The following is a 14820-nucleotide window of genomic DNA, read 5'->3' on the forward strand; positions in this document are numbered from 1 at the left end:
GAGAATCATACACTGTTAAACCTTTATCATTTATCAAAGTTCACAATCTCCGCCAAGTCATGTTCTTCTTAAAGTTCCTTAGAAGCAATGACTCATCGAACCAGTGGTTAAATAAATAAAAAATATTTTATTTTTTCAATCTAATACAGAGATATTCTGAACAAGGATAATGCACAGTGCATTTATTAAAAACTTTTCACAATTTGAACACTATCATTATCAATGTTTGGCGACCATAGTAAAAAAAAAAAAAGAAGAAATTAAATAATGTCAAAGATTGTTACAAAAGTTTTAGAAATAAAAATACATATATTAATTACTTAAGTGTAATTTCTCTTAAAGGCAAATCATTTATAGGCAATAGAAAAAAAAATAACCTGCAGGAAAAACATGTTTTATCAATATATTTTTTTACATTTAAATATTCATACAAATACATTAAAGCGGTGCTCTTTACTTTTCTATCTCTCTGGCCTTCTTCATAGCACAAGGATTCTTTAAAACACCTATAATACTCCATTGAATAAATCTGCTCTGCGCTCGGTTAGGTCAGGCCGATCAGAGACTCAAGGAGGTGGGTGCTCGACTCGTACTGTGGCAAATTAACAGAGCTAAACAGCTGGAGGTGACTGAAACTGTCTGGGTGTCTGTGTCCTTTGAAAGAGCTGTGCACTGGTCCAGAGGGGTAGTCGCTGTCGAAGAACTCCAGGTCAGAGTCAGAGGAGAGACTCAGGTCCAGGTATCTGCCTAAGGAATAGTCCACAGTAGGGGATGGGGTGTTGGGGAAGCCTCCAAGAGAGCTGTCGTCAAAGAAGTCCCTGGCTTGATTTGCATTGTCATCCAGATAATCTGTCCTGCTTTTATTGTCTTTGAATGCATTCGTTGGACATGGTCCCACTCTGTCAGTGGTTGTGCTATGAGGGGCAGAGCTGTCATTGTGCTGCCTCACTGGTTCTCCTACGTGCCTCAGTTGACTGCACACAGAGAAGTTATTATTTTCAGAGTCACTGAGACTAAGAGCACAAGTCAACCCTCCATTGACTACAGGACAATTCTGATTCTCGCTGAGACACCCTCCTGCATCACAGTCAGAGGAGGAACAAGAGGACTCAGTCGCGTCACTGCTGCAGCTGTTCTCCTCCGCTACCAACCGCTCTGGGAATTGGAATGAAGGAGTTGGAGGCATGGTGAGAGGAAGGTCGTATTCCTCCAAGGTAAACCCAAATGGACAGCTCTTGTCCTGCCCACTCTGCTCCGGGATGACCTCGTCTCGGTCCTCAAACTCTTGAAGCTCCTCTGGAAATTCTGTTTGGTCCTCTGGTGTTAGCGTTTCATCTTGCAGTCTCCTTTCCAGTCCGAGTCTCATGACAGTGTGAATATAATGGGTCCGCACACGTCTGGAGTCGAATTCGATTCGTCCCTGAGTGTTTCCACAGTTGTCTTTAGTGCAGCCACATGGGAAGTTTAAGCGGTCCACCTGTGTGTCAAAGAGAGTGGATAGAGAAAGTGAGAAATTACTCAATAACAACTGGTGCAAGAGCCTGAATTTAACAATCGCCTGTCCCACCTGTCCCAATATTCTGACCGATATATTGTACATGCTACCAGCTCAAACACAAACACAAAAAACGTGTTGAATGTAGAGTGTTATAGGTCACATGGCTTGAGTTAAGGTCATGACATTGGCAATGTGGGTCAGAACCAATATAGATGCAGAGGAAAGACGTACCCCAACTTAACCTTAATCTACATGTGGTCTAAAAAAAACATATTTGATGCTGTTTCATTAGTGGACACTCGCTGAAAAGACTTCTAAGATTGATTGAACATTTTATATTTTCATGTTCTCTATTGTAGTTTATTGTAGTTTTACCACTGTTTGCTGCAGAAAAAAACAAACAAAAAAGAAACAACTCTGTGATGCGTCTTGGCCACAGCTACGGTGACTTTTCACTTCCTTTACGTTGTGTCCCACTTTGATGTATATACATGTATATAGTGATGAAGCATTGTACCTGGCACTTTATGCCTGCCAGACTGCATGCGCACGTCTCCGGCTCACAGAAGCCCTGGCAGTCACATCCACAGGCCTCTCTGGAGAGCCGCAGGGCATGAAGCTGCCTCTTCTCCTCCCGGTCAATTGACTTCACTCCAGCTGACTGGAGGAGGGCTTGCCTCTGTTTGGAAGAGTACGGCTGAACAAAACCTCCGTCCTCCGGTTCGGTGTCACTAATGTGAACGTCAGTGTCGTCATCTGGGACTTGATCCACGGTGAGCCTATCTGCATCCCGCTGGCCGATGGCCCCACTGGTGATCAGCTGGAATCAACACAACATATAAAATAAGAAAACTGCTACACAAGCACAGGTAGATGGATACTTTATTTTGTCCCCAGAGATAAATAACTTACTTTATGTTTCAATGCCTCGAGCCTCTCTGCTCTCAGCCTTTTTCTGAGCCTCTCTCTGCGCCTGTGTCGTTGTTCCAGTGCATGCTCCGCCACGGTGTACCTTTGGAGAGCGCTGTGCCTCCGTACCATGCCTAGGGTGGCACCTCCTCGGCTGGGCACACTGATGAAGCCCTGGCAGCGCTGGAAACTGAACACTGTCACCTGGTCAAAACGCACATTGCTCTGTCTCTTCTCAAGCTTTGACCTCTTCAGGATGGACCGAACTGTTAGTGTTAAGAAAACAGAGAACAAAAACATGAAGTGAAGTGAATGAAGACCTGTCAGGTGCATTTCTGATCTAGTGCTGTGTATCACATGATGGGTTTTTGGTTTTAGTTGTAGGACTAGAAACAAATGTTTTTGTTTCAACCTACAAGGTGTCCTGACTTTGTAGGAACCACCAAGAAATGGTTTACAGGCAGAAGCAATCTATAGAAAAAAAAGATGATTCGGACCAAAATACTGGATTTGACTTTCGACTTTGATTTTTTTCAAGAGCTTCATTTAACTTTTCAAATTATACTGAACTTTAAGAGATGTGTTAAAGAAGTTAAAATTTATTACATTAGTGACATAGGTATACACATAAACCCTACAGTGTTATACATAGATACATACCAAGATACCAAGTACTACATTAATCCACAGCAGAAGGGTGTTTAGGCCTAATTTAACTTCCTTGAAACTATTTTAAGCTTCCTGAATAATATGGGCCCTGAACCCTGACAAAGACTTTTCAGATTTCTGAGTGGCCACCAGGGGACACACTACAGGTGCTTCAGTGCACTGGCTGAGGCCAATAGTTGAACATACTGTACATGTGGAAAGGAAATACCAAGAAAGGAGTGTATTGCAACAATGGGCAGTGACAACATTACACAGCGTGAAGAAATAAGTGTCTCACTACTGTAATGTGGACATTTACGACAATGCTAGTGACAGTTAGGTCTCCAGTGTCCATCAGGTTACTGTTTAGAGAAACAGTTTGGCTTCAACTAATTGTCTGACCTTCACACATAACTGAGGCTGAACTCTAGCTGCAAAAGTCAGTAAACAACTGTGACCCACTCAGCCTCGGCTGAAGACTCTATTAAACCTTATACTTAGAATACAGGGCATGTTTGTCCTGTCTAAGAGCACAATGTAAACTTTGTGAAATCTCTCTAATCCTCTGTTTGTTTGCATGCAAGTGACTGCACTGTGCACAGCTCTTTCTCTCCTCTGGCTCTGCCTACTTCCTCCTCCCTGTCCTCTTACTTTATCTCTGTTGGACTCTAGCTTCTCCTGCAGGACCTCCTTTCACTGTAGATGCCTCATTCAAAATACCCTGGATTATTGTCCTCTTGGACTTCCTGCTTCTCCTCTTTTCTCACTCTCTCTCATGCGCATGTTGTTGTTGTTGTCATCAATCTGTTTCCTTCTGCTGCTTTTTATGTGCTGTGTTTCTCCTTCCTGATCGTTATAGTGCAGATGAGGTTATATGGCTCGCATTGTCTCTGTCTGCTGGCACTTAGAGTACCTAGAAATTTTCTTTTCTACTTGTCATATAATTTTACAATCTGTCCATAATTGTGTTCAAAGTCAAATGAGCACCATTGCATGTTTAGTAATTCTGGGTGGGACACCCCTCCTCTGTTGCTCTTCCTGCTGTTTTTTTTTTTTTTTTTACCAATTAACGGTTATTCTGGGTAGAGTTTGAAGGTATAAGAAGAACGGTTGTGAGAATGGTTTAAAATGATACCATATAGCCTTGGCATCCACTCATAAGTGATGAGAGCTGAAATGTGCTGGTGTGTGACGTCTGAATAAAGACATTTGATATTAGTTGATCAAAGAGACCCTGCTATCCAAATTCATTCCACAACTTGTTATTGTTCAGGCAAATGATCTTCCACACAACTCGGCGGACAGTCCAGAGCGAATCATTCTGCATGTACTATCTAGAACGGCCCTAAGATTAGCGTTTTCATATCAGCCAGTCATAACTGAGCTGCTGCCGGGTGATAAGAGACACTCCTATAAAACTCTGATGGGAAAACGGACAGCTAAGGAAGAGGTTTGCATTATTTGAAAGACTGAAAAACCAGACCCCGGGTTTGCAGACTTACTAGGCAAACTGTTGGGCGTAGAAGGACTGTGAGGTGTGAAATCTCGGTTTCCACATGAGCTGGTCTCCCCGTCGGACTCCCACTCTGAGGAGGCAGGGGAGGAGAGAGAGGATGGGGGCGAGGAGGAGGAGGATGAGGAGTAGCATGGATCTTCATCTACCTCTGCAAACTTTCTCTTGGCGGTGCCTCTCATTGTTTGGCTGTGGCGGTTCATATACATTCTGCATGAACACAAAAGAAACAGGGACATTGTTTTAAATAATTGACGCACCGTGCAAATAAAAACTCAATCTAAGAAAGGCAATGCATGGACTTTATGTGTATCAATGAATTAACAACAATTCAGGAACACAGCAACGTGTGTTCTGAGTTTATTTAACACAAAATTACACAGCAGCACCTTTTGAAAATGCCAGCCAGAGGAATGAGAGGTGGTTCCTGATGAAAGCTGTACTTCTGCTGGTTGAGCCGGTTTCAGGCTACAAGTTTGTTTAGGCTAATTACATCTTAATAGTGATAATCACACAAAGTGATGTTTCAGGAGTGTACAAATACGGAAACTGTACTTTCTCTTACAACCAGCTGTACACTTTAGTGAGTAAAAAAAAATCAACATCTCTTCTTCTTTTCCCTACAGAGTAATTAACATTCCAGTGATTCCTCAAGTTTTTTCTGAAGAATACATGGAAACGGGCCGGCCAATGGTTGTACGCAAAGGGCCGGGGGTGTAAGTGGTGCAAGTGGCTGCTATTTTTGGATACGAACACAGAGAATAAATCCAAATGCGAGTTATTTGAGAGTTGCAAAACTTGGCGAGGGTTTATAAAACTACAGAGGCGAACGGTGCTGAAAAATAGAGCCGGCAAAAAGTCTAACTTTTTAAGCACAGTTTGATTTAAATCTTTAGTAAATATTAGTAACTTTTGATTGTCTAATTCACTGCTTAATTTACAGCTGCAAAAATATCATTTTTATTAATCAGCCAATGGTAGTTAATGGATTCATCAGCTTGTACCACAAAATGTCGTAATGTAGAGAAAACGCACAGTAGAACTGACATAATTTAAATGTTTAGTCTGCACAGCAGTTCAAAGCTCTTAAATAGTGTAAATAAACAAACAAAATATTTACATTTGGAAAAGTTTCCCATTTGTTTCCGTTTAGATTCAGGGTGTGGGCTGGATACAACCTTGTTGTAAACACCATTATGATCCAATAAGTAACAGTAGCACAACATCCGACCAGGATTTACACCATGTTTGACTGAAGTCCCAGAGAGAACATTGGGAAATAACAAGTCACTAAAAACAGCTCACAACATTTGCATACACCGGGTAAAGCGATGACATTTCTGATTGTCAACTGCGCTGACAGGCCTTCCACCATCACCCGTTTATGCACAATAGAACTGCAGTGAGCAAACACCTTGAACCAGTGAGCGTGTGTGTGTGTGTGTGTGTGTGTGTGTTTGTGTGTGTGTGTGTGTGCGTGCTTGTGTGTGTGTGTGTCCATGCATGTATGTGTGCGTGCATGCACTCAGACTGAGCGACTTCCTGGATCCATCAGCAAATATGAGGTGAAACAAGAGACAGCTGATCCTCTGGTGCTATTACACTGTTTACACAGTGGAGCCTGGTGCTACATGAAATACTTTATCTGCATGGCTGTTCCATGCTCCTACAGATAAAATGACTGATGAAAAAAACAACATTGTCTCCTATCTGACAGGATGGAAATGCCTAACTGTGCATGTAGGTATCCTCTGAGACCACATCAATAATTTAAACGATCAAAGCAGCAGCTGCACGAAATGCACGTGCGCGTCCACGTGAAAACAGAAGGTGGATCTATACTGTGTTAATATACTGAAGTGGTTAAAACTATTCCGTAGTTGTTGTTGTTTTTATACATTTCTGACACAACTTGAAAACTGAACCAGCGTGTCGCACAGCAAGGTCACTGTTGTTAAATCCCCACAGGAATGCTGCGCGGATGTGACACGGTTTTTTTCTTTCTTTTTTTTTTTCATTGGAGGAGTAGTTTCCGGTTGGGCGCAATGGCAGTCATTAGGCAGCTGACCTCTTCACCTCTGGCGGAGGGAGACGCTCACACGGCGAACATGTCAGCTACAATGACAACACTGTTAACCCGCAGCACGGCACTAACACTTGAGGCTACAGTCTCGTTTAATCCACCGCAAACTTCCACAGCACCACAGCACACAAACACACATTCTCTCTCTCTCTCTCTCTCTCTCTCTCTGTCTCTCTCACACACACACTCACACACACACACACACACACACACACACACACAGAGAGAGAGAGAGAGATACACACACAGGCACTCAGTCAGAGTCCTTGTGTTAAGAAGTTTCTGTAAACATCTGAACAATTACTAATCCCTCAGTGTTAACGTGTAAATTTGAAACGTAGTGACAGCAAAATTAACAACAACTGCCCACTACCTATGGCCACATTTCTCTAAAATATCCAGTATGTAAACATTGACATAAAATACCACAATTCTATTAGAAAGTATAACAACTCCAACTTAATGAAAGAAGCCTCTGTTAAAAAAATTATATATATTACTTATTCATTACTCACCAAGAAGTAAAAGGCAGCATAATAAGAAAGAGTGCTGAATTTGACACGGAGTTATGGGTCTTGTCCGTGCTCCAGCCAGCTGAGCATTGTGTTTATGTGAGACTACACAGTAGTACCAGTGTGAACGTGAGAGGGCTGGCTGGGAGCTCCCAAAGACACGAAGCCGAGCAGCAAGATAGTTCACCCCATTCCAGTTACAAGAGACCTCGCGCCTGCGCATAACTGTCCGCATAGCTATCAAGTATCACAGTTAGTCCGCTTCATGAAACACCAAGAGCGTTTTAATTTTATTGATTTAAATACATATCTAGGTGCCACAGTGTTTGACCTCGGAATGAACTGTTATAACGGCGTTTTATTATTAATTAAATCCAACAGTGTGTGACAGTTAAGTCATTTTCAACATTTATCCTCAGCTGGAGCCTCTCCATACCTTTACCTTAACATTCATCAACGCTGTTAGCTTAATATCGGTTTGACCGGTTTATCACTACTATGACCAACAAAACCAGAAGTCGCGGGATATGTATCCTCTTGCCGCTCATAATTAGTCTCTGCAGCTCCCCTGTTTGTCCTGACGCAGACGGTGACACGCGCAGAGGCGGGAGACGTTCATGACTGCCCACAGATTCCTGTCTGTTGTGTTCATACTGCGCTGTTGCCACTAGAGATGTGGAAAATAAATAACCTTTAAACCTTCAGCTGATGATTATTGTCAGAAGGCAATCAGGCAGCATTATGCACGTGAAAGGACATGTGACCGTATAGCCATAGAGTGTACTTCAATCAATTTGTGTTTAATATTTTTAACAGGCAACCAGTTACATTTGGAAAACAACAACAAAAACAAAAAAATAATGGAAAGTAAAGTGAAACCAAAATGAAGTTCAGTAGTATTCAAATCTCATGACAGTGCGTGAATTATTTCTTTCAAAACCTTACTGTCTTTTGTGTCAGTGTAAACATTTGTAAAATTGTATAAATGAAGCTCAAACTTATTAAAGGTGACTCACATTCCTTGGCATTCATGCTATTTTACTGTTATACGAATCCTGCAGTTGTGTATTCAGATTCTCCCACTGCTGCATCGTAGAGAAGCTGTGGATAGACAGGATTATGGATTTGGGTGTAAAGCCTCTGCCTCTTCTACTCAAGAAACAACAATCCTCTTCCCTGCCGTCATGCTGCACTCCTCAAAAACAGATGTGGTCAGCGATTAAAATGTATCTATGTACACATAAACACACACACTCATTTTGAACCATCCATCCAAACTGAGATCTTTTTTTTTTTTTTTTTTTTTTTTTACAGCAAGGAGACTGAGTGAGAAAAAGTAAAGCGTCTGGATTAACATTCCAGTGTCTCTGCTTTTAAAGATAATCACAGGCTACTCCGTGTCCCCGACTGGGAGGTAAATGAAGCTCAGCGCTGAGGGAGACAGACAAACAGAGCGTTAGATTAACAGATGGACAGACAGATGAGCAGAAAGAGGGACATGCCCAAAATGCTCCTGAGCTTGAGCTTTGAACCCCCCGTGTTGATACACATCAGTGTATTTGTTTGAACAAAAACAGCCTATACCAACAGCCTTAATATCTGATGGTCCAAATACTGCTGGCCAGAGGACAGACAGCTCGTCTTGACCTCAGCACTCGGTGGAAGTGTGTTATGAGATGAGTCTGTGACCCACTTTGGCTGGGGTCACTACGGTGCATCGCATGTGTGTGCTCCACTGACTTCCACTAAACACCAGTGAGGCAGTGCTGCAAAAAAAGGGGGGAATTAATATAATGAAACAGCACATTAAATAACCAAGATTTATCCTTCACTTTAACTGGACTTTTACCTGTATTGATCTAACGGCGGATGTTTGATATAAGGTATCTGTGTATCCTCTCTGACTTCCTGGTGTGGCTTACTCATAACACATGATCGAAGTGCTACGTGAGGCTAGGAGGCTATTAATAGTACAATCACACTGCCTGGATAGAAATACATCTGTGCAATACAGTTGGAGTTTCCTGTTTCCTTTTGCAGGCTGTTGCCATGCACACTGTGACTTTGTTGCTTTGTAATGCATCAGGATCCTTTTCAGTCCGCACTAGTGCAGCACCAAACATGGAGAGTTGAGTCATGAAGCGAAATTACTATTTCACTCAAATGATATTTCACTCAATGTTAATTTTTGGCTCTGTTTCTACACTAAAACACAAAGCTACTCTGTCACATTTGTTCCTGTATCATTCGCTTCATCAGTGCTGCCATGGGGGTGTAAACCGAACCAGACTCCTGACCTGACTTCTTTCCATTTTTTTTTTTTTTTTTCAGATCCATTGCCATTCACATGTCATGTAAATCACAATGAAGCGCTGACAAATTGTGCCCAAGTGATTCATTATTTCGGGGCTGCTTTCATTCATGTTGTCCTGCAGCCATATCCTGCGTCTAACTGAGACAACAGCGAGGGTAAACCATTACTACGCTTTCAGTCCACAGTCCATGTTACATAACTTAGAATTAACCTACATTCTGGCAGCCTCTCAGGTTGCTGCCACTGGCTCTTGTGGCCCCGTTTTCTCAGTCAAGCTGTGCCAGCGATGGCCCGCATACAGCGAATATACTGACAAAGTTTGACAAGGCTCCGGGGATGTGAAACTCTGCCCCAGTTCCGCCGTCCTTGGTGTGGTTACTATAGCAGGGATTCACCCCCTTTAAGAAGCCAGACTCATCTTTCCTGGGCACAACAGGAAGGATCAGGTAGTAGCAGGCTGTGTGTAGTCTAATTAGATAGATAGATAGATAGATAGATAGATAGATAGATAGATAGATAGATAGATAGATAGATAGATAGATAGATAGATAGATAGATAGATAGATAGATAGATAGATAGATAGATAGATAGATAGATATACTCTGCTGTTCATCTGGTAATGTCACATATACATGAGTCAGCTCCTTTTCAAAAAGCCACTGATGTCATATTTTGACAATCGTCACCATGGTCACAAGGGCAAATATAGCCGGTGAATCATTATCCTCACCTCGTCTGTCATCATCATCATCATCTGCGTTGTCATCATCTGTGCAGTCATTACTGTAATGGTTTTTTACGTCAGTGGCGTTCTACATGATTCTGACTTCGGATTTGCTCATCTTTGCAAGTGTTGCTTGCAGAATTCTTTAATCTCAAACTTTAAGCAAATCCCAATAGCATCTAAAACTAAATGAACACCAAGCTAACGTTTGGAGATCATTTTTATTTACTGATATTGAGAGTTTAAAAGTTGGATCGTGTGTTTTATCGTAACTTTGCGGCTATGGTTTGACCATTTTTTTTGCTGGTGAAATGAGCACAAACACAGTGACTGTGTAAGATGTTCTCTCTTCGAGGATATGCTGAATATCAGACAGGCTGTAAACATGTAAACAGTCTGATATGCAATGTAACAATGTACTACATTGCAGTGTGACTAATTATAAATCAGTAATGTCTCCATTTTATATCAACACTTCATCAGATATTCTCCAGACAACATCTCTTGCCACACAAGCAATGGAAACCACCATGCTGACCAACGCTGTGTGTCAACCTTAGTTCCTTCTTTGTTGATTTTGGTATTTTTAGCAACATTGTGTAACATTGTGTCATGTGTAATGGTAAATGGATCAGTACATGGCTTCAGTAATCTGCTGTTGGAGCCAGTTAGACATACTTTTTAAAGGCATAGGTCTATTGTATCCAAACATGTAGCCTATATAGTGAAACGTGCTCATTTCAAAGTCGCCACTACGTAGTTATGTAGTGGTTCAGGAACATGTCTAATGGCAAGGTGAGGCCGTCGTAATATTTTCAATGTAGCGCACAATTAAAGTGACAGAGACCTTGTTGCGTTTTTGCATGATTTGCTGGTGACCTCGTAGTCAGCCGTTCATTGCTTGGCTTCCATGCCATTACTGTGTGCTTCTTTAAACCGGGTGTGTTCCGACCACCATCTACTACTGACAATAGATAAGTACCTCATAAAACCACACTTACGTAACTATCAGTTTAAACAAAGCAGCAAAACAGCACAGGCAGAGACCTGCTCAAATGTTTTCAGACTCTTCACAGTAAAAAAAGTTTTCAAAGAAATGAGGTGTTATAAACCCTCAGATGGTGTGACAGAAGTATAGCTGGGGAAGGAAACTTTCTCCACTGTAGAAATGCCATCAGATAAAGACTCTGGTTACAATTTCACCATAGTGACTCCTTAAGTGATATGTCAACTGCCATCCCTTTGTCTGTGCGGTGGTTTCTGTTCAGGGGGAGACACCAGAGAGCTTCCTGTGGCTCTCTAATGGCAGCACCTGGCCCTAAGCCAAGAGTGTGACTGCATAAACTTGAGGCTGGTCCAAGAGAGACACTTTATTTGTGTAGCAGAGCTAATGGGGTGACAGCATATTGGGTGCTACATGTAGACTGAGAAGCTGACGTGAAAGAGATCAGTGCTTTTTAAGCAAGTAATTAATATGCACATTACATTTGCATGTTAGCTGTAATATTGCTGTATTGTTGCCAAAGCAAGTCAAGCTGCAGCACGGAGTGCAAAGTAGGTTACAGAAGTACAGTGTTCAACAGAAGTGATCTTATCTGTAGCTGCATGTGAGCAGCTCAAGCTGTAACAGCGAGGCAGCTGTATGATTGGGTTTGACATTCCCCCCCTTCAACAATGAGCCTCTTGTCAACAAGAGAGCTGTGGCGACCTTTCTTACAAACTCTCTCGTGTAATGCAACGTGAACCCACAAGTTTTTTTTTTTCCCCGTTTTTTTTTTTCCCCATCTGGGTGCTGCAGTAAAACGCATCAGTGAGCAGAGATGGATTCCTTTATGTTTCTGTTGTGTCGGCTTTCTTGCGCATGCACAATCAAAGACTGTGAAAGTTGTGTGAGTGTGTCCCTGCTCTCATGTTGCCACGGCTGATTGCGCCTGGCTGTCCGCCCTGCGGTGGGAGCTCCTGTGCACTCCGAGTTCCAGCACAGTGTACTCCGCTGTTGGTGTTGGCCGTCACATGTGGCCCCATGTGAGGCTTTTGCAGGAGCGAGCAGCAGAAAGAGGAGGAAGGAGACCTGCTCTGTTCTCAGCTGTTCAGGCCAGGACTAACTGTTCTGTCGAACCGTGTGGGTGAGACTGTCGGACCCCCCCCCCCCCTTTTGTGCACTCAGTCCCTCTTCTTCCACTGCAGCTGGCAAAACACATGCATTCAAAGCTGACAACACAACTGTTAGACAGTGGATGAGCTTTTTATTTCTCTCAGGGATTTCTCACCATGCCGTTTCTTGTCGTGTAGTTATGTATTTGTACAACGTGTTAAGATGTATTGGAGGAGGTGCATTTGATGTGTGTCATGCTGTACGACAATCCTTTAGTGCTATGTGCACATGACAAACTGTAGAGCAGGCAATGTTCAACAACCTTCTGTCAACAAGAGACCAGCTGAGATGCCCTTTAACCACAGCACTGAGAACGTGAGGAGGCATGTTACTGTGGCGCCATCTTCTGGTGTCTACATGATAGTGGGAGACTTTTTTGTTTTTGTCCATGACACAATGAATGAGCCACTTCCTCCGCTGAGGCTGCAGGCTATTTATAATGATAATTATCTATTCGACACCCTCTAACACTGAATATGTGATCTTTATTATTTATTTCATAAAAAAAGGACTATTTTAGGAAGTGACAAATTCCTATTGTTTATGTGCTTAACCTGTAACTTTACATCCATATATATTTTTATTTGTGTTTTTGTCTTTATAAGGTGATGAACCATATTTGGTAACTACAGCACACACTTTCAATTAAATTAAAAAGGCACCATTCTTAGGTCAAATCAGAGTCATATATGGTCTGCAAGGCCTAACGTTGTTTAATGTGATAATGTGTATGTTGGCAAATGCCTGAATCAACACTTATATTCTAATGGTCTAAATCCATATTTACATTTGTTCACAGAACCATACATGGTAAATTCATTCATCTTGATTTTCTGCATGAAGATGAAAAATAAAATGAAAAATGTACAATAGCAATACAGTAGTGCTCTAGGATTGAAATGTAGAATTTCCACATATGTCAGGGTGCTCCCTGTTAAGGGTTAAACATCTGACTGGTGTGTCGGGGCAGGTCTCACTTGAAATTTTTTTTTTCTTTCTCATTAATTCTTTATAATTTATTTTATTGTACTGGAGTTCTAGTGATTTTCAGGAAGCATAAAGTGAAACTGACAAGACACAGACTACGTTATTTTTGAGCAATTAACACATATTTTGGCCTATTTGGCGGAATAGAGACAAGCAGCAGTAACACAGCTTGGTCTGAATAACTTCTTTGATGGATGAATCCTCTATAATGTCTGGCTTTTGAAGCTCAGTGTAGATGGCTGCCTCCATCCCATCACGGCCTGAATGAACAGGGGCATCAACTGTAGAGATCAATATCATTTTCTACCACGCTGTAAGTTGATTATTTCCGTTGTGAAGTTGGATATTTTGACATAGGCCTGTATTATTCGATGTGCATTGGTTTTGATGAAGTTTGTTGGAGTTGGACACAACAGAAAGCAGCAAATCTTTTTCCCTGTAATGGAAACGAGCTAGGATTATCATTGCTTTGCTCTGGCCAGAGATCTGCCAGGTCAGCCAGCAGGTCAGGTCAGGTTTTACACAGTGATGGACACGTCATCTCAGTTCCACGGAGTTAAATTTGTTTACGACAAACTTACTCTGACTGGTTGCAGTAGTATCCAGTTCCATGCAGAGGTATTGTTTCCTCTGCAAACACGCCCCGTAATGACTCCGATTCTGATAAGATATAGAATTTGGTTTCACTTTTCAAAGCTACACGAGCTGTGAAAGTTGGCTTAAATTAGCCAGTGCATTTTAAAATAAATAGCTCCAAGAGTGAGAGGCCATATTAACAGGATGTTACATACAACTTGTCACATATGTCATCTGTAAACATACAGCAGTTGAATACAAGTCTTGTGTCATCCTGCTACAGCTCTTCTCAAACTGCACTATTCAGAAGCGTTCTAAAAAAATATATGATATATATTTATGTATGGTAATATTTTAAACTTTATGACACATTCCAGTAAACTATACCTTTCTCTTCAACTTATCAGGGTATAAAAAGGATGTGCTTACTCTTTGAGCACCAGCGGATTAATCATCAACAGGAATGTGTGTCAGCTTTTCTGGATCTTTGGTTGCGTTCTGATCAGCAGAACAGCGGAAGTAACTTAACACCTTATCATCTCTTTTAGCACACCTGGGGATAACGGCATGTGTGATGAATGAATGGGACCCCCGCTGCCGTAATAAACTGACTACAGGGAATGCGTGCGAGGTGCAGCTAAAATGCTGCTGCTCTGAGTTTTGGTATGAGATACAGTAACAGAGCAGCTATGCCAGGCATTTTGACGTGACATCTGACTGGACCAGCTGTCACCGTGCACACAGGTGTGCTCTCGGATGTCTCTGTGCTTTTTAATGCCTCACACTGTCAGGACTGTCATTGGTATTTAAATATCAAAGAGTCATTTGGCACATTTATTTCATGTTAAATACCCAAAAATGCGTTGTGCAATAAGGACAAAAACGTAGCTATTACGTTGT

The 14820-nt window shown here is 41.9% G+C and overlaps 1 protein-coding gene across 1 annotated transcript; it reads right to left on the reverse strand.

Moving 5' to 3' along the window:
• Nucleotides 1-107: 107 nt before the first annotated feature.
• LOC125010394 (cysteine/serine-rich nuclear protein 2-like) lies at nucleotides 108-7323 on the reverse strand. The gene is made up of 5 exons (XM_047588985.1): nucleotides 7167-7323; nucleotides 4558-4778; nucleotides 2411-2673; nucleotides 2016-2318; nucleotides 108-1477 (listed from the first exon to the last, which is right to left on the reverse strand). The coding sequence occupies exons 2-5, from the start codon at nucleotides 4775-4777 to the stop codon at nucleotides 545-547; spliced, it is 1719 nt and encodes a 572-aa protein (XP_047444941.1). The 5' UTR covers nucleotide 4778; nucleotides 7167-7323; the 3' UTR covers nucleotides 108-544.
• Between the last annotated feature and the right edge of the window lie 7497 nt (nucleotides 7324-14820).

The sequence above is a fragment of the Mugil cephalus genome, chromosome 7 (assembly GCF_022458985.1).
Source record: "Mugil cephalus isolate CIBA_MC_2020 chromosome 7, CIBA_Mcephalus_1.1, whole genome shotgun sequence".
Classification (NCBI taxonomy): Eukaryota; Metazoa; Chordata; class Actinopteri; order Mugiliformes; family Mugilidae; genus Mugil; species Mugil cephalus.

Bases quoted from the DNA above. Each gene is read 5' to 3' on its own strand.
- LOC125010394 (XM_047588985.1), bottom strand. From the start codon at position 4,777: ATGTATATGAACCGCCACAGCCAAACAATGAGAGGCACCGCCAAGAGA. The intron at 2,319-2,410 runs GTAAGTTATTTA...TGTTGATTCCAG, and splicing joins TCGAGGCATTGAAACATAAA to CTGATCACCAGTGGGGCCAT. The intron at 1,478-2,015 runs GTACAATGCTTC...TTTGACACACAG, and splicing joins TGGCAGGCATAAAGTGCCAG to GTGGACCGCTTAAACTTCCC.